The following is a 20,350-nucleotide window of genomic DNA, read 5'->3' on the forward strand; positions in this document are numbered from 1 at the left end:
ACAACACATGAGAACTAAAATGAAGTGACAGTGATGGTGAAAGACTATTTGAGCTACTCCATCATGTTGTATGAGTGAAAGAGAGGAATTGATATACAAAGGTAATAAACCAGTAATTATTTTCACAGACCTTTCCACTTTTGTGACGGATACTCTTCATAAAATCTTATTACTTAAATTATAGCTTTCTTACAACCCAGTGGTTTTACCCCACACTTGAGATATAGAAAATGATTGCTTTATAAATGGCTGTAAGAATATTGGTTTCAGCAGAAAGCAACAGTAATTGAGTCATGCAAAGAGACATAGAACTACACAAGTAAGCGAAGAAAAGAGCAGAGAAATAGCACATTAGAAGGGAGATTTATACATGAACCTCTTCTATTGTTCCTATCCCTATGGCACTGCCGCGACGTCCATGATATCTACTGGGACTTTTCCCTGGGACAAGTAATGACTGAACCACACAGGGGAGGAGGAAGCAGAGAAAGAGAAAGGGATAAAGAGAAAGAGGATGAGAGTAGAAGATACAATAATACCCCACAACATTTCATGCAGCAGGTACCATTTGAACAGCAAGGTGCAAATTAGAATGTGAGCTCACAGTACACCATAAGACACAGAAGACAGGAGACATATTTAGCACATATTGAAAGGTCATTCATATTGAAAGGCCATTCACATTGAAAGACCATTCATATTGAAAGGCCATTCACATTGAAAAGCCATTCACATTGAAGCTGGACTAAAGTTAGTGACCACAGAGTGCGGAAGGAAATTGAATAAGATATAGCATATGGGCAGAATAGCCCGTGTAGCTTGGTCTCACTCTTCTTTCCTTGTAATGACAATGAACAAACACAAGGAGGAGTTTGTCAAATCACAAAGTGGACCTGTTTAAATAGGTAGATGAGAGGTAGAGAGATGGAAAGGAGGGACTGGCACAATCCAAAGGGCAGATTTACTTTTTGGAATGTAGGAAAAAGTCATTAGTAAATCCAACAGTGAACCAACAGCTGTTTCTTTGAATTGCATGCCAGAGTACTTGCAACCTGTAAAGTGACACAAAGTGGAAAAAGATGCATGCATACACTTCTTATCTCGACAACTGCCTGCCATGTACAGCTCCATGCCAGACTGGCTTCCTGCAGTGCCCATTTAACACACATGACACCAAGGTAACAAGGGAGGGACTCTGGGTAGTCTGACAGCTAAACTCATCTCTTCGCAAATGGCTCTCAGGTTGCCAGAGAAAGCAAATCAAGCCTCACAATCTTATGAGACGCAAAAGTCCACAAAGTCTATGAAGTGGCACAAAGGGTTAAAGGTTCTTTGAGATCATTCACATAAAATCAACTTTCCAAAAAGCACACCACCACCTTCTTATAGCCTCAACAGATCTGTGAGCAGATTATACCATCATACCAAGTCCAGTTACATCTAACATCTCTGATCATGTAACAACTGGATTTAACTATATGAAATGAATATGATTTAGGGTGGAGCATGACTTTGTATGACATGGAAGACACATTTCAGATGAATGTATTCAGTTGTACAACTGACTAGGTATCCCCCTTTCCCATTCTCATGACATGAAAATAAACACTACTGTAAAAGAAACAGTGGTTCATTTGAAAATGCCATGGAAAAAGTTATGGAAAAAGGCAAACTATGGTGATGACTGATATGAGGGTACCATATATGAAACACTGTGTTTAATCAAGGGATTTGAGCCCAGGTAAGTGCAGGTGGCCAATGACTATCCCACAGTGGAGAGAGGATAGTGTATGTAGTAGTTGGTATTGGGTGTTGTTAGAGGAGGGTCCGTGTCTACTACAGGGGAGTCAGTAGACAGGCCCATGTGGGCCTCTGGTAATACCAAAAGGGTTACTTACTATCCCTGGGGTTTTGGGGGTCTCGGTAAAGCTGCTACTGAGACTAGTGGAGACAGTGTGTGGCTTCTTGTTACTGAGGCCCATGGCATCCATAGACTGGCTTCTGCTGCGGATCACCCGCTACAGAGTACAGAGAGAGATGAGGAGACACGATCGGTGAGTGTGTATGGACCCTAAACCTCGCCTCAACCACACTAACCCTGAATTCTAATGATAACCTGTGATTGAGATTGTGCAGGACCGTATGTGAACACTTGAGAGCAGTGTAGATCAGTGAGAGGGAAAGAGTCTAAAAGAGAGAACATGTCTTTTAGTGGAAGAGAGGAGACAGTTCCAGTGATTCACACTGACAGGTAGGTTTGAATGAAGTCTGAGGGTGGGTATTCAGAGGAGAGTGCATAATAATCCTGTAATGTCTTTCAAGTGTTCAGTAGACTCATCCATGAATGATGTGCAGGGCTGGAGAGAGACTGACAGAGAGTAAGAGAGATGCAGAGAAAGAAAGAGAGTGGAAAAGACACAGGGAGAGAGAGAGTGAGACAGAGAATAAGAGAGAGGCACAGACAGAAAGAAAGTGGGAGGGACAGAGAGAGACAGAGAAAAGAGAGCAAGAAAAGAGAGAGAGAGAGAGATAGACAAGACAGAGCCAGATAGGAAGAGAGCAGAGTGGCAAATGGGGAGCCATGCGGGCAGCCTCATCCGCTCCCTAATGAGAGGCCATTACAGTGTTCGTCAGAGACACACAATCACAGCTCCTCCACTGCCATGGCTCACTGCCCTGCCCAAGCTCCACCACCCTAATGGTCATTGATGGAGGACTTAGAGTCAGAGTGCTGGATGCACATTGACAGAGACGCTCCCAACTCTCTGATCCTCCTCTGGTCACGTGACACAGTGGGATACGATATGGCAATACCCAATCTTCAACAGCATCAGCGCACTTCCAGAGAGCAAAAACACTTCCTTTTCTGTGCCTTATTTTTCATGCATGAATACCCAGAATCCCTTCCAGGAAATAAAGAAAGCATTTATTTTTCAATATTCAACCTCTCTCATGCAGGTCAAGTGCCCGATTAAGCTTGCACCTCGCATAGTAGGGGGTTACCTTAAAGGACTCAAAGAAGCCCCCTCCCCCCCCGGCCCCATTTTCCAGTTTGTCCTCGTCCCCTCCCAGGCCCATCATGGACTGGCTGTTGATGTGTAGCTCCTCATACAGGGTCTCCAACAGGGCCGACCGCGTGCGCTCCTGACAACAACACACACTCATCAGTCAGAGGATAGTGTCCTCAATAAAAATCAATGACATGTAAACACTCGTGCAGACAATTCTGCAGGCATTCAGTGTACAATACAGTTCAACACATGAACGCACACACAGAGACACAAACATGTGCCTTTACAGAGATACAAACAAAGGAACATGAGGAACGGCCATGATCCAGTCATTCCCCCTCACATACAACATCCACACAAACACAGACAGACGGTACGGTAAATGGTGCAGCGAGAGCAGCGTGACTCCGCCCCCACACTGCATAGCATGCCATGGCACGCTCCTGCTCTAACCTCCAGTTTTGCAAACTTCTCAGCCTTGTAACAGGCATATTCCGCATTGATCAGCTTAGTGAACAGGAACTCATGGAACTCATGCCCCTAGAGAAGAAAGGGAGGGAGGAGGAAAGTCTGAATGAATATATGTTGTCCCTCTCATGGGCTCACCTAGTTTATCCATTATTTAGATTCATGACTTCTCACCTTTCTAAAGATGGCCGGGTCCGGTAGAGCGGGTCCAAAGAAAGGCACATCATCTCTCGCTGTCACAGACACCTGGAGGGGTAGAAGAGAGGTAGAATGTACCCAAATGACAACAGTCCATACGACACCACTAAATCTGTCACGCCCTGACCTTAGAGAGCTTTTTATGTCTCTATTTTGGTTTGGTCAGGGTGTGATTGTGGGTAGGCATTCTATGTTCTTTTTTCTATGTTTTGTATTTATTTGTTATGGCCGGGTATGGTTCTCAATCAGGGACAGCTGACTATCGTTGTCTCTGATTGGGAACCATACTTAGGTAGCTTTTTCCCACCTATGTTTTGTGGGTAGTTGTTCTCTGTTTAGTGTTCTTTACCTGACAGGACTGTTTCAATTTCGTTTTGCACTGTGTTATTTTTGCTTCAGTGTTCAGTTCAAAAAAATCATGAACACTTACCACGCAGCGCTGTGGTCCGGTTTTTCCTCATCAGACGACGATGACCGTTACAAAATCACATAACACTGACTAGCCTCTATAAACATTTATGAGGCAGGTAATAGGCAGGAACAAGCAGGACAGTTAGTTGCCAGTCAGTTACTGATTGATCTCTAATAAGGAATATGCCGAGTCTCTATGTATTGAACAGGTTTATAGACTGTGAGGAGTCCAACTATCCCTCGGCTAACAGTACCTTGTATGTGACATTGTCTGAGCAGGCATTCTCCACCTGCACCACCACATAGGCATGCAGGAAGTTGGAGGCTATCATGTCTGGCACAAAGGGTGTGTTTTCCTCCTGAAACAAGATGGCCACGATGTCGTTGCCTATGTGCCTCTTCCTCTGCAACTGCAAACACAACATTGTCACCATTATGGATATAAACTTTACCACTACATTTAAGTCAGCCAAGAACACTTATGTAGATTAATTAAATAGGTAAATACTTCACTAAATGCATAGTCTACTACAGAAACAATTTGTGATTACTAATTGTAAGTATGAAACATCTCTCTACAAGCAGTTTTCATAAATCAGTGGCAGTCATGTGATGCATATTGAAAGGCATAGGGCGGCCTATAACCCATTCAGTGATTGGAGACTGAAAAAGACAGGACCCTTTTCCCTGTACTGTGATTATAGACCTCTGCAGCTTAGCTTCCTGCTCCCTAACATGTGTTGACTCACTGATCAGTCACCAGTTTCCATGTTATTCTGCACACCATTGTCAACATGGGGGAATTATTCTACACAGCAGGACCACATGACACCTGTTGATGAATGACATTTACTGCAGGGCAAAGTACTGTCAAAAAATAGCACAGAGCATATTGATTGTATGAATAAAACATTAAGGCAAATATTTATTTTCAGGGCTTTGTGGATATTTACTCTCTTGTTAGCTGCTGAATTGCTTTATAGTTGTGTATTTTGCCACTGTGTTTTACACATGAAAACAATCCACCATTTTTTTCAAGCACTGAAGAAATAAGGAAGAGTTGTTATTGTCATAGAGGCTTTATCTATTTAATAATCTCCTAAAAAACTAAAGTGAGAGACTCAGGACTGATCACCTGACAAGGTCAAAGGCAGATGTAAGGCTCAAACAAGCCATTTTATACAGTAGTATGATTATGTTGAGCAGGGTTCTTGTGTTGCATGGATGGTCAGTGGGCAGTCTGAGGCCTGTTGTTGATGTTTGCACACACACACACACACACACCACACACACACACACACACACACACACACACACACACACACACACACACACACACACACACACACACACACACACACACACACACACACACACACACACACACACACACACACACACACACGCGTTAGTAGGGGCCAGATGGTACCAGAACATCCACTATGCATGAGAGCAGATGGACAGCGAGTGAGTAAAAGCTGCCATGTATAACCATGGTGAAACACAGACATTCTATAATGAACTCAACACAGGCTCAACACAAGGTCAGCCTCAGCTTTAGACTGCTAGTTGTTTCCCTTCCTCTTCCTCTCAACACATTGTGTCTGTTCATCTTTGCCTTTATGTCGTTGGTGTCACAGTGAATCTCTGATCGTCTTAGCCTACAAGGGTATCTTCTGTGTCTTTACGTGTGTCTGTCTCTCCACATAGCTCAGATCTTCTGCTCATTCATCTCTTGAGAATAAGAGTCTCATTGGGATGGTTCTCTCAGGGGGGCAGGTGAGGTAGCTGAGTTCATTCAAAGCAGCAGGAGAAAGCATCAAGCCAACAAACTGTGTCCTCAAATGAGAAACTACATGTTGCCCCATGTTTATCTTCATGGAAGTGGCAACTGGTCATGAGAAATATCCCCTTCAGGTCAAAGCAGACAGGTTCACTGAGCACACCAACAGGAGAAAATAAGAACAGGTCTGTTCATGATAAATATCCCCTTCAGGTCAAAGCAGACAGGTTCACTGAGCACACCAACAGGAGAAAATAAGAACAGGTCTGGTCATGAGAAATATCCCCTTCAGGTCAAAGCAGACAGGTTCACTGAGCACACCAACAGGAGAAAATAAGAACAGGTCTGGTCATGAGAAATATCCCCTTCAGGTCAAAGCAGACAGGTTCACTGAGCACACCAACAGGAGAAAATAAGAACAGGTCTGGTCATGGTGGCTAACACTTGTGGATTTTTTACAAACCGGTACTGATTACCAGTGATGTTTAAAAAAAAGATATATATATTTTATTTATGAATTTTCAGTTTTACAGACAGACAGGTAATGACAGCAAACAATACATTGAGAATACCCCCCACCCCTCAACTGAAAATAAATAAATACCAAAACTACAGAACACAACAGTACTCTTAAGGAATTGGCACCCTGCTTCATTGATATTTGTACAGTATAAGGACAATGCTCGGCATTAGTGCATCAGGGCTGGTTGCAGGTTGTATGTTGTGTTTCCCATCATCATGTGAAAGATACGCGATAAAGGGCTGCCATATCTTAACAAATGTATTAGATCTGCCAGAGATATCATGTCGAATCCTTTCTACGTGCAGCAAGCTGGTGACTTCAGCTAACCACGTTTTAAAAACAGGTACAGTCTCTTCTTTTTACAATAACCATGACATATTGTAAAGTTTTTTGTTCCCAGTGGGTTGAAGTCATTAGGCGCTGTGACCTGCCTAAAACAGCAGTATCAGGGACTGGTATGAGGTTGCAGCTCTATACTTCTGAGAAAAAAATATCCTGCCAGAATGTGTGCAGTTTGGTGCATGACCAGAAGAGGTGACCCAGGGTACCCAGGGTATCGAGCACAAGTGAATATCTCAAAGGCAATCAGCCCAACAGTCAGTAATTTCCAAACCAAGGTCTTCCTCCCAGGCCTCCTTCAAATGTTGTGTGGATACAGAGTAATGTGCTGTAAAGTGATCTTCAAATCTGGAGATCAAACTCTTGGAGCCAGGGGCGAGGTTCATGAAAATATACAGTTCGTGGGCAGGTGGAATTGCCTCAAAATGTGGTATATTTAAGCAAACGCAGTTTCTTATCTGAAGATATCAGAACAAGTTAGATGCGGGGAGATTGTACATTTCCCTCAACTGTGCGAATGTAGCAAAAATATTATTGATGTAAAGGTCTATAATAGTAGTAGTGCCCTTTCTCTTCCAGAATAAAACGTGTTGTCAGTTAGTGAGGGGGGGGGGGGAGCATGGTCATGGCAAATAGGGGTACAGACAGAGGTCTCCGGGAGACCAAATGTTTTCCTTATTTGATACCAACTTTTTTTTGCAAAAAGTTATTGCCAGTAATACCTGTAGGGGATTTAGTTGATGAAAAGAGAAGTGCTGGAAGAGAGGTGTTGTGTATATCTTGCTCAATAGCGAGCCATGAAGGGGTGGAGGGATCTACCATGCCAGGGTATGCATCCTGCCAATAAACCAGTGCTCTAGCATTTGCTGCCCAGTAATAATGCTGAAAATTTGGCAGGCTCAGGCCACCTAATAATTTGGGCTTGATTATATGTTTTTTAGAGATATGGTGTACTCTGTATCCCCACACAAAAGGCAAGATAATCGAATCCAAGGATTTGAAAAAAGCTTTACTTAAAAATATAGGCAGATTCTGAAAGAGAAAGGAATCTGGGGAGTGTAACCATTTTAATAGCATTAACACGGCCCATCATAGATAGAGGCAACACTCTCCAGATCTCAATGTTGCGCTTCAACTTCTCTATCATGTCAAGTTAGTTCATTTCATAAATCAATTTTAAGGGTCCTTGGGGATGACAGCCCCTAAATATTTAATTTTGTGCCCTGTGATTTTAAAATTTATATTTTTAAGGAAGTCTGGGTTTAAGTCACCTTTAAGAGGCATGGATTCGCTTTTATCACAGCTTATAGTGTACCCAGAGAGTTCTCCAAGTGAAATGTTTGCGGTATCTGCAGTGGTCTTTGAGGGGTAGAGGTCTTGATAAAACTCTGTGAAACATGCATTAATTTCTTTTGGGTCCGTAGTAACAGCTCCTGTACTAGATTTAATTATATGAATAGTTCTATTGGCCTGTATACCTCTCAGCTGCACGCCAGTAGTTTATCCGGTTAGTCACCCAACTCAAAGTGTTTTTGTTTCATCTTTAATAGCATTGTGTTTACTTGGTTAGAGAGAATAGTATTGTATTTATATTTGAGTTTTATGATGTCATTCAACTTGGAAGATAAGGGCGCTTCCATATAGTTTCTCTCAAGCACCGGGAGCTAGTCCTCGATTTCAAATAATCTTCTCTGCCTACATTTTTTCATGGTAGCCTCATATGGTATTATATGCCCACGAATAACAGCCTTAAGTGGAGTCGGATACATCAGCAGTATCATTCTGGGACATATAGTCCGTAATTAAATTGGCTGTTTGTTGGTGAAATTGTTCATCATTGAGGAATGTTAGATTAAAGCACCACCTGAATTGAGGCTTTGTTCTGCTGAAATCCATTTGTAATAAAACGAGACTGTGATCGGAAATTATTATATTATGCTACTTGATAGAGGTGACGTTAGATGTCAATTTAGAGTTTGTTCAAAACTAGTCAATTATTGTGTATGATTTATGCACATGTGAGAAGAAAGAATCATCCTTATCCTTGATTACACACAGGTGGATTGTATTTATTATCATTAGTCATTTAGGTCAACATTGGATCATTCAGAGATCCTCACTGAACTTCTGGAGAGAGTTTGCTGCACTGAAAGTAAAGGGGCTGAATAATTTTGCACGCCCAATTTTTCAGTTTTTGATTTGTTAAAAAAGTTTGAAATATCCAATAAATGTCGTTCCACTTCATGATTGTGTCCCACTTGTTGTTGATTCTTCACAAAAAAATACAGTTTTATATCTTTATGTTTGAAGCCTGAAATGTGGCAAAAGGTCGCAAAGTTCAAGGGGGCCAAAATACTTTCGCAAGGCACTGTATTGAAGCAATATCTCAAGACATCAGCCAGGAAGTTAAAGCTTGGTCGCAAATGGGTCTTCCAAATGGACAACGACCCCAAGCATACTACCAAAGTTGTGGCAAAACAGCTTAAGGACAACAAAGTCAAGGTATTGGAGTGGCAATCACAAAGCCCTGACCTCAATCCCATAGAAAATTTGTGGGCAGAACTGAAAAAGTGTGTGCGAGTAAGGAGGCCTACAAACCTGACTCAGTTACACCAGCTGTCAGGAGGAATGGGCCAAAATTCACCCAACTTATTGAGGAAGCATGTGGAAGGCTACCCGAAACATTTGACCCAAATTAAACAAGTTGAAGGCAATGCTACCAAATACTAATTGAGTGTATGTAAACTTCTGACCCACTGGGAATGTGATGAAATAAATCAATCATTCTCTCTACTATTATTCTGACATTTCACATTCTTAAAATAAAGTGGTGATCCTAACTGAACTAAGACAGGGCATTTTTACTATGATTAAATGTAAGGAATTGTGAAAATGCATTTGGCTAAGGTGTATGTAAACTTCCGACTTCAACTGTAGGCTTGCTAACCAATTTATAATGAAACTAAATTAGCCTTCCTTCAGGTGGTCCGACTGGCACCCCTTACCCTGAGGTCTATAACAATTGCTCTTATAAAATAACTGAATTGAGCAAAACAATATCGTCAATATGTCCCTACTGGAACAGGGAAATCAGTTTTACCCGCCTGTATAGGACTATCACAACGCTGTCATATCTGAAAACAGTGGGGTAATCCGCTCTACCGATCACGGTGAACAACTACTCAGGACGGCCCTATGGGGTCCTAGACGTTGGTGGCTATAGTAGTAATCCTGTCAACGAAAGACTCTGCATCCTGTGGTTTTTCGAACACCTTCTCTACCGTACCATGGGTAAGAATCAGCCGAGCAGGAAAGAGGAGGCCGTGTCTGATTCCCGCATCTCTGAGTTTCTTCCTAGCTCCATGAAAGTCCTGGCGCTGGTTACCTCAGCAGTGTAGTCTGGGTATATGCTAACCCGAGCTCCGTTGAATGACAGGGGGAATTGCTGGCGGGACAGGCACAAAATATTTTCCTTCTCGGGGTCGTTGTGTATTTTGGCAATCATGACACGGGGCCGTGTAGCGGAGAGCAAACCGATGCAGTATAAATTCTCAATTTTTTCTTCCAAGCCTGTGATTTTGATATTCAAACGTCTTGAACGTCCTTCAAGGTCAATTAGCTTGAGTTTCATAGTTTTGTTTGCTGTTAGTAGCTCTTCATACTGTCCCTCGAGGGTGGCAATGTGTTTCTTGTAGTCACCTGCGTTTCCTTCCAGATCAATAATGCGGGTTGTATGTTCAGGCAGGGAGGCTTGCACCGATTGTAAGGATGAGTTGAGATGATTAAATTGAGTGTTCATGTCCTCTTCCATTTTTTTGATTGCTCCTAATATAATAGTCGGTGAGGGCTCTGAGTCAGGGTTAGCCATGCATTAGTTTCCCTTTGGCCGCGTTTCTCATGGAGTTGCTCATTGTAGCAGTTTGGTCGGGCAAAAGTAATAGCATTGTGTATATTTGAAATTTAAGCAAAAGTGTGGATGAGGTAGTCAGAGAAGCGTCTACTCCATGTGGTGCTCACTAGTGCCCCCTGTTCCCCAGTGATGTTTCTTGATTGAAATTAAGTAGATATACTATACATCCAATCTAGCTACTGACAGACATAATGACAGACAGGACAGGGCCTGACAGCTAGTTACCTGCTGAGAGTCTCCCTCTGTATATGGCAGCTTGGTGGACACGTGGAACATGATCTCCTTGTTGTGAAAGTTAGTGTAGACAGACTCTGTTCCTGTCTGGCCGTGGGTGACATCTAGTCCTCCTCTGAACCTGCAGAACCAGAGCGTGAACCAGACCGTTACATCACCAACAGCAGTAGCACAGGTCGACTCAGACTCAGTGCAACCAGCCAGTGCATCCACACCACTCTGTCTCATCCATCATAGAGTGAATGCCAAGGGCAGTTATCCCCTTCCACTCAATCATGATTTCCGTATCACTCAGAATATTATATTGCTCTAAATCGAGAGAATCAGAGCAGATCTACCATAATAAACAAGGCTTTAGACTTCTGAAGTGTCATCATTCAGGGAGTCATGTCAAAGTCAATTGTAATCGAGAGACATGACCAGTCTTTCGTCTGCCATGTCAATACCATTCTAAGGCCACGCTTACCCTTTAAAGTCATGGAGCTCAATCTTGTCCCCCAGAAACTCCAAGAACTCCACAAAAGCAGGACTCTCGTCGCTGTTCCCAAATAGCTCCTCTTCAGTGGTCTGCAGGGAGAAATACAAGGCTGTGAAGAAGTATTACATCTGAGCTCAACAGGAAATCAGTCAGGTCTCCGTTGGAGGAAGGACAGCAAATCCTCTTAGTTTGGGAAGGAGGGAGAAGCTCACACACCTAAACACTGAGAATGGCTAAACTGGCTAAACTCTGAGAATGGCTAAGCTGGAGTCATATGATGACCAGGAAGTAGCACAGTCATACTAATACTCCAAATATGGGAATAACCAACTGTTATAAATGTATATGACTTTATATGATTTTACCACCACAGGCTATATACCACTCACCTGGCCAAACTTCTGATAAATGACTCCAAACTTGAAATTGTTGCTGATGACATGCTCATCAAAGGTGACAATGAGCCTTGAAGCCTGGGAAAAATGAGAATTGTACATTCAGCAGAGTCAAGGTGAAGGGGACTTGCAATGTAAAGCGGTGAGGGGGAACATAAACACACTGTAGTTGAGAAATAAAACATTAAAACAGCAATAAATGCTCCTTGTTGGACCATACTATTATTGTATTGTAAAATAGTTATAGTTAGCTACTCCATTGTAAATGTACAGAGCTGACCAGGTAACTAAATCATTTCAAGATGAATACAGAGCCTACCTTTGGGTAAAGGACTGGGTAAAATCTGTCCACATTTACCTCTTCAAACACCAGCTGCAAAATAAAAAAGTACTTTAAACTTTTCCTCCTGCCATTGCAACTTTATACAATAACTTCATTTCAACTTCACATCCTGTAAATCCCTTTCCAACCATTCTCCACCGGGCTGGAGCATTAACATCTCCTTCTGGACTGTCCGTCATCCTACCTTGGCCATCTGGACCACGTTGGGGAACTCAGTCAGGCAGGAGATAGGAATCACATCATGGTGAGTTTTTAATTTGGTCCTAAAAGACAAATTGATGGAACAGTCACATATATATTTCACCATTCTTTCTTTAGAGATAGGATTCTCATGTCAACACTTTGGTTCCATTTTTTTTTTAATCCTTCCCGTTTAGTTGACATCCCTGTTGATGCAAATGTGACGCAAAACCAATGTGGATAATCTTTCTAAGGATGCTGTGGAGACACAATAGTGATTTGCATAGCCAGCCTTGCCACAGTCAACTATGAGCAACACAACCTGTTCACACCTGCTGTCTTTTCAGTGACAGCACAGCAGGCACATGAACCGATATACCTAGGTACTCTCTAGCATACACCCCCTTCAAACTGAGCATACTAACTAACAAAACAACCATTACAGCTGGAGTGCACTCTCTAGGGTTGTAAAATTCATTCACAGCTTTTATGGAATGTTACTACTCTATCATTAGTGTTATAACGTGGTGGAATTGATAATTTCATAGTGAGCGAGCATGTTGGGCAAAGGTGGGTGTGTTTGTGTTAGCACAGTGCACAGCGCCTGGCCATTGTTTAAGGCTAGAGTGCTGCCATGCTGAGCTAAATGAACCTCTCCCTGAACACATACTGTAGTAGGGGATGGAAATGTGGACACGACTGCTTAACAAACACTATTAGAGGCTGAAGCAGACATATGTCCTCTGCTCTGGGTCAGGTGTTATTGAAAAGCGCCTGCAGTTCTTTAATGGCTGTATTGTCCTGGAACAGTGTGAAGAGAGCCTGAGTGGAGGCCACAATGAAAGAAGAGAGAGAGGGAGAGAGAGAGAGAATAATGAGAGAGAGAGAGAGAGAGAGAGGGAGAGGGAGAGGGAGAGAGAGAGGGGGGGGCACGTGGGGAGAGAGATAGAGAGAGTGGTGAAGACAGAAGAGAATGGGGGAGAAGGGCAGTGGGCAATAGAGAAATGAAATAAGAGAAGAGACAAATAGTGTGTAGCACAGACGGCTGGTGATGGAGGACTTCTCATAATTATCCCTGGAATAGTGTGTGCAAGGAATGTATCAAAATGTTTTGTTTTTTTAACCAGTCCATTTATTATTTTCCATGCATTACTATGAGCCTGTCCTCCCCCAATTAAGGAGCCACCAGCCACCTGTGGCGTGTAGAGAGAAAGAGGAGGCAGGGGAGAGATAAAGATAATATGAATGGTACCTTAGCAGCAAGCAGAGATGCTCCTGGTCCCCGATGACATCATACTTCATGGAGAAGACCAGGTGGCCCAGGCCGATGTCCATGGAGTAGTAATTAAAGTGTTCCTATAGAGACATCACCAGAAGGTACACTCAGATAACAAATAATCCACACTTCAGGCAATGTTCATTATTCCTCTTACTGGCCCAGTCCCCCTCAGCCTAGTCCCCCTTAGCCTAGTCCCCCTCAGCCTAGTCCCCCTCAACCCAGTCCCCCTCAGCCTAGTCCCCCTCAGCCCAGTCCCCCTCAGCCTAGTCCCCCTCAGCCTAGTCCCCCTCAACTCGACTGCTCAAAGAGAAAAGCTCCTCCAGCTAACTCAACAGTGGTACATACAGATAATACTTTCATTTGTTATAAACACAGTCCCCTGCCAGGAGAATGAATGGACTGAGCCTCAGCCTGTGATGTAAGCCTGTGATGTAAGCATTTTGAGGGACTCTCAGCTAGCAAAGAAATATACTATTCTATTCTATTTCAATCTACTTCAATTTCAGCTGGAATGAAATCTCCAGAAAAAAAGTAGGGAGCAGAATGGTGCTTATCAGATTATGCTCACCTTGCCCATGAACTGTTTCCTGTAGATCTTGGCCATGCTGTTGGTCTCCAGCTTGATGTGGGAGGAAGCACAAGGCTTCTGCTCAGGCTCAGGTGTGGCACTGGGTTTGTGATTGGTCCCCTCGATCCAGTAGCCCCCGAACTGAGGCAGCAGGATTAGGGGGAAGGGGCTCCTACGACCCAGGACCTGATTCCAACCAAGATGATGAAGTTAATAAAGTTAAATGAAAATAAACACAATTACATGGGATTCAATTCAATAGCAGATAAAGGGCAACCACACTTTGGGTTCATTCAGACTGTTTATGATGTATCAAAGAGCTCTATATGTGATACAGATTTCAGTTTCCAATGGTTTTTATCATACACAGCTCTGCATGTGAGTCAGTTTTAGATTGTTTGTACCTCGTGAACGCTGGGGTAAGGGATATAGTCCTCCTCTGTCTGCAAGAAAACCACATGTCATAATAATGCATTTACCATCATAGTCCCCTCATTAATGCAGCATGTGACTTTTATGTTGACAGCACAATCAACCAATATGTAAATGCTCAATCTACAAAGCACATAACTAGAATGAAAGGAACCCACATTAAATCATAGATTGAAACCACATTGACGATATTGGGTGGGCTATCCCAACTAATGAGACCCAATTTTTGGAGTGACCACCACAATAAACACAACAATGTATTCACATCCTTATTGTCCACTAATTGTGACACTCAGAGCTTTGGCGAGCATCCCTTTAAACGGACACAGATTGCCGACCCGCCGAGGATATGCTACACAATCCAGCGTTCCAACACTGCAGTAGTCTGGCTGTGTGATACGATTGATGAGGTTGGGGTTCTAATTTGAGCGGTGTGTGTCTGAAAGCCTGTCTGACGGGAGACAAGGAGAGGTTCAAGGCTCTGCCATAATGGAGCCTTTGTCCACAGGGAGTCTGTGGGGAAATGTGAGGATGGACTAGACTCACTTTGAGGGGTGGAGGGAAGGTGCATCTCTGCTCGTCCATTCTGCTGCCCTGTGGAGGGAAATAGAGGCATGCCAGGGGCCAGGTGATATACACAGCACACACACACACTCACACAGCTGCAAAGAAATAACATAGACTTCTCACTCCAAGTTAACTTCAAAACAATAATAATATTCAAGAGCATAATGTTTTAAATGTTTCTCTCAACCAATCTTGGCATTACAGGTACAAAGGAAAAGAGAAAAATAGGAAGATTTCAGATTAAGGACAATACATTGCTTCAACATATCAACTAAACATAGCATGAAGAAATAGCAAAGGGAGAGAGAATTCAAATGTCAGTGGAAGAAAAAAGATAAGGTAGTAACTGAAGCAGAGGAGTGAGTGTGTGAGAGACAGAGGACAGCAGAGAAGGCGTCACCAACAGCCAGGCCCAGACCACACACATCATTGAGTCAATCAGAGGGAGTAAACCCACTGAAACAGAACAGTTAACACCATCGTCATTAGGCATGGGAGTCCGAGGCTTCATCCCTGGATGTTTTTGATCCAGCCTGAAACCTTTATTTTAAATTTCAGTCTGATATGAGTTTCCATAACCACATATCACTTTCACTATGCGGTATTAAAAAATAAATAAATACAGACATTTTAATGACAAAAATAAACAATGCGATATAGATGCGCTAGGCAGTAGCAGGCACTGCAAGAAGTCCCTGGAGTGACGCGGTGACTGCTGTTATTGGTAGAGATTTCACAACTTTACTACAACATTATATTTAACCCAGTTTAAAAATAGCAACGTTGAGGAAGTAGAATTGACCAAATGAATTGAATTATAGAGGTCTAATGATCTATTCCATTCAACATGTGTCACGTTCTGACCTTTATTTCCTTTGTTTTGTCATTATTTAGTATGGTCAGGGTGTGAATTGGGTGGGCAGTCTATGTTTGTTTTTCTATGTTTTGGGGTATTTCTATGTTTCGGCCTAGTATGGTTCTCAATCAGAGGCAGGTGTCATTAGTTGTCTCTGATTGAGAATCATACTTAGGTAGCCTGGGTTTCACTGTGTGTTTGTGGGTGATTGTTCCTGTCTCTGTGTTTTGCACCAGATAGGACTGTTTTTGGTTTTCTGCGTTTATTGTTTTGTAGTGTTCATGTTTATCTGTTATTATTAAACATGAATCAATATAACCACGCTGCGTTTTGGTCCGCCTGTACTTCACCACAGGAAAACCCTTACAACATGCTTGGCTCATGTTTGTTATTTCCAATATATTTGTAGGTTATGTAACTATTTGTAAGAAAAATGGCCAATTATTAAATAGGTGAAATTATTTAATTGAGCTTTTATTTTTATTGCAATTTCTATTCACTTAGCTACTTACTTTTTCTAATGTTGCTTTGTCGAGATGTTAACTTGCAGGTCAGCATTTCATTGCACTGTGTTGTTTATTAATTAATTATTTATTTCAGCTTATATTTCTTTCATCACATTCCCAGTGGGTCAGAAGTTTACATACACTCAATTAGTATTTGGTAGCATTGCCTTTAAATTGTTTAACTTGGGTCAAACGTTTCGGGTAGCCTTCCACAAGCTTCCCACAATATGTTTGATGAATTTTGGCCCATTCCTCCTAACAGAGGAGGCTTCAGTTCTGCCAGTTCTCACTTTTTCAGTTCTGCCCACAAATGTTCTATAGGCTTGAGGTCAAGGCTTTGTGATGGCCATTCCAATACCTTGACTTTGTTGTCCTTTTGCCACAACTTTGGAAATATGCTTGGTGTCATTGTCCATTTGGAAGACCCATTTGCGACCAAGCTTTAACTTCCTGACTGATGTCTTGAGATGTTGCTTCAATATATCCATGTAATTTTCCTGCCATCTATTTTGTGAAGTGCACCAGTCCATCCTGCAGCCACGCACGCACACAACATGATGCTGCCACCCCCGTGCTTCACTTTTGGGATGGTGGCTTTTTTACGGCGGTTTTGGAGCAGTGGCTTCTTTCTTGCTCAGCAGCCTTTCAGGTTATGTCGATATAGGACTCGTTTTACTGTGGATATAGATACTTTTGTAACTGTTTCCTCCAGCATCTTCACAAGGTCCTTTTCTGTTGTTCTGGGATTGTTATGCACTTTCGCACCAAAGTACGTTCATCTCTAGGAGACAGAACGCGTCTCCTTCCGGTATGACGGCTGCGTGGTCCCATGGTGTTTATACTTGCATACTATTGTTTGTACAGATGAATGTGGTACCTTCAGGCGTTTGGAAAGGATGAACCAGACTAGTGGAGGTCTACATTTTTTCTGAGGTCTTGGCTGATTTCTTTTGCTTTTCCCCTGATGTAAAGCAAAGAGGCACTGAGTTTGAAGGTAGGCCTTGAAATAGATCCACAGGTACACCTCCAATTGACTCAAATTATGTCAATTAGCCTTTCAGAAGCTTCTAAAGCCATGACATAATTTTCTGGAATTTTCCAAGCTGTTTAAAGGCACAGTCAACTTAGTGTATGTAAACTTCTGACCCACTGGAATTGTCATACAGTGAATTACAAGTGCAATAATCTGTCTGGAAATAATTGTTGGAAAAATGACTTGTGTCATGCACAAAGTAGATGTCCTAACCGACTTTCCAAAACTATATTTTGTTAACAAGAAATTTGTGGAGTGGTTGAAAAATTTGTTTTAATGACTCCAACCTAAGTGTATGTAAACTTCCGACTTCAACTGTACATCATGTGTATATGACAAATAAACGAACTGGGACTTAGAAGGGAAGGGGGAGGGCAGCCATAAAGAGAGGGGAAAAGATGGCCAGCTTTGTGGTTATTTGTGATTGTAGGTGAACAAAACATTGAAACTACATCGGCCCTTAAGTTATGTGTCCACAAATGTTATGTCATCTAAATATCTCACATTAGCTGGTAGAAACTGACAAAGGTCTACAGGACCATTTGTCTCTTAATATTCATGTAGCCAAGAGGCTATGTAGCTCCTTATATGTTTGTGGACACATTTTTCTTTACAGTTTAGTTGCCCTGGTCGTGTCAGTATACAGTAACTTTCAAAAAGCGGCTGCCCCTAAAAACCAACTTGTCATTTAGAAAACAGCCCATGTGGCACCAATATGAGTCAGAAACATTTATTCTACTGTCAATATTTACTACAAAAAGTCAGTCTCATCCAAAACGGAGTTTTGTGAGACATGTGGTCGTGATTGCATCACAACATAAATAAAGGTTGGGTTTGTTTCAATCCTGCCCACATGCCCACAGCTGGCAGCACACAAGTAATCATACATTTGAAGTGCAGCTGCACGCGACCCGATCGTAATGCCTGTTGTAAATTTGAGTTGACTTCGGATATCCCGATGGGCTAGTTAGGGACCATTGGTAAATTACGAAATGTACATGGGACATTATGTTACAATTCCAATAGCTCCAAATTTTTATGACTTAAACCCTCAAACCAGCAATAAATTGTTGAAATGCATATACAAATATTGAAACATTTAATAAGAAAGCTAAAAGGTGTGCAACATGAAAATTGTATAATTTACATTGTGTAAATGTATTGACGGTGTCTATCTAGTCCCGGAGATAGGCTATCCTAAGCCTGAGTCAAATTCAGGTTGCACATCAGCTGGCTCAAGCTAATTGGCTAAATTATTTGGCTAACTCTTCCCAAAAGCGAACACACACATCAAACCACACCACGAAACAAACATTTGAATTCAGTCATGGCCGCTAGCATTTCTTAATTAACCAAATCTAAAAAAGGCCAAATCAGGAAGTGTAGTCACCCTTAAAAACTAACTAAAGACATGTTGCACCTTTACCTTGCTACCTTTCAGATGAGCCATGGAAGAAGACAGATAAGAACCACAGGCCAGTGGAGCACTTAGAACAGTAGCAGCCAGGGGCAAATGGTAGGAAAGAGGATAATTTAAGTGACTCGGACACAGGCACAAAACAAGTTAAGCTACCCCAGTATCCCCTTGAATATTTTGAATTGCAAAACTAATGACACTAATGAGACACACTAGACAAGACAGAGACAGCAACAGAAGTGTGGGATATGATGGAGAGAGACACACCAGACAAGACACAGAGACAGCAAAAGAAGTGTAGGATATGATGGAGAGAGACACACCAGACAAGACACAGAGACAGCCACAGAAGTGTAGGATATGATGGAGAGAGACACACCAGACAAGACAGAGACAGCAACAGAAGTGTAGGATATGTGGAGAGAGACACCAGACAAGACACAGAGACAGCAACAGAAGAATAGGTGTTGGAGAGAGACACCGGAAGAACAGAACGGGCCATAACAGAAGAGGATAGACACAGGAGACAGTAACAAACAAGAACCTGAGACAGCAACATACAAGACACAGACACCAACAGACAAGAAGCAGAGAAGGTGACAGAAGAGGGCAGATGGAGAGAGAACAAGGTGGGTTGAGCACACGTAAGAATGTATCACTTGAAGTTGCTCTATAGATTTTATTTAGTTTGATTTATTTACAGGAATAATAACAGGTGAAATACAGACAGTGAAAAGTTAAACATGGTTTACAAAGAATTTGCAGGTGAGGTGAAAAAGCCTGTGAAATTACTATTAAAACAATTATTTACTTTCACACTTTTTACAACTGGGACAGGACGAGAGAGGAGGGTAGACAAGAGAAAGCAACATAGAATACTAAGAGACAGCAACATAAGAGGGCAACAAGAGAGACAGCAACAGACGACACAGGAAATGCTATGGAGAGGAGGGGTGAGCACACAGTAGACTGTATCACTTAAAGCTGCTCTATGGATTCTAATTACTAAACAGTGTGTGTGTTTAAACATTTGACCAACTGGGGGACATTTTGTTAGTCCTCACAAGGTCAAATGTTATTTCTAGGGGGTTTATGGTTAGAATTAGTGTTAGAATTAGATTTAGGGTTAGGGTTAGGAGCTAGGGTTCATTTTATTGTTAGGAGCTAGGGTTAGGTTTAGGGTTAAGGTTAGGTTTTTGGGTTAGGGTTAAGGTATGGGTTAGGGTTTAGGGAAAATAGGGTGTGTGTGTGTGTGTGTGTGTGTGTGTGTGTGTGTGTGTGTGTGTGTGTGTGTGTGTGTGTGTGTGTGTGTGTGTGTGTGTGTGTGTGTGTGTGTGTGTGTGTGTGTTTAACCAGAAGTACCCACAAGAATAGTAAACTGAAAACAAATTGAAACTACAAAGAAGACAAAGCAGTGAG

The 20,350-nt window shown here is 42.2% G+C and overlaps 1 protein-coding gene across 4 annotated transcripts in view; it reads right to left on the reverse strand.

Annotated features, from left to right (window-relative positions):
- Positions 1 to 20,350, reverse strand: part of LOC115143293 (rap1 GTPase-activating protein 1-like) — a 73,393-nt gene that overhangs the window by 8,630 nt on the left and 44,413 nt on the right. For 3 of the 4 annotated variants that reach the window (XM_029683541.2, XM_065001894.1, XM_065001895.1), the window contains exons 3-16: positions 15,099 to 15,146; positions 14,525 to 14,563; positions 14,121 to 14,306; positions 13,526 to 13,629; positions 12,278 to 12,356; positions 12,070 to 12,123; positions 11,745 to 11,828; positions 11,344 to 11,444; positions 10,869 to 10,998; positions 4,343 to 4,498; positions 3,654 to 3,725; positions 3,465 to 3,551; positions 3,004 to 3,144; positions 1,899 to 2,018 (exon numbers count right to left, since the gene is read on the reverse strand). In XM_029683541.2, coding sequence (XP_029539401.1) covers positions 1,899 to 2,018; positions 3,004 to 3,144; positions 3,465 to 3,551; positions 3,654 to 3,725; positions 4,343 to 4,498; positions 10,869 to 10,998; positions 11,344 to 11,444; positions 11,745 to 11,828; positions 12,070 to 12,123; positions 12,278 to 12,356; positions 13,526 to 13,629; positions 14,121 to 14,306; positions 14,525 to 14,563; positions 15,099 to 15,137 — 1,392 coding nt within the window. In that variant the 5' untranslated portion in view covers positions 15,138 to 15,146. Of the gene's footprint in view, positions 1 to 376; positions 458 to 1,898; positions 2,019 to 3,003; positions 3,145 to 3,464; positions 3,552 to 3,653; positions 3,726 to 4,342; positions 4,499 to 10,868; positions 10,999 to 11,343; positions 11,445 to 11,744; positions 11,829 to 12,069; positions 12,124 to 12,277; positions 12,357 to 13,525; positions 13,630 to 14,120; positions 14,307 to 14,524; positions 14,564 to 15,098; positions 15,147 to 20,350 lie in introns of all 4 variants that reach the window. The other variant, XM_065001896.1, reaches the window with a different exon arrangement.

The sequence above is a fragment of the Oncorhynchus nerka genome, linkage group LG15 (genome assembly GCF_034236695.1).
Source record: "Oncorhynchus nerka isolate Pitt River linkage group LG15, Oner_Uvic_2.0, whole genome shotgun sequence".
NCBI classification, from domain to species: domain Eukaryota; kingdom Metazoa; phylum Chordata; class Actinopteri; order Salmoniformes; family Salmonidae; genus Oncorhynchus; species Oncorhynchus nerka.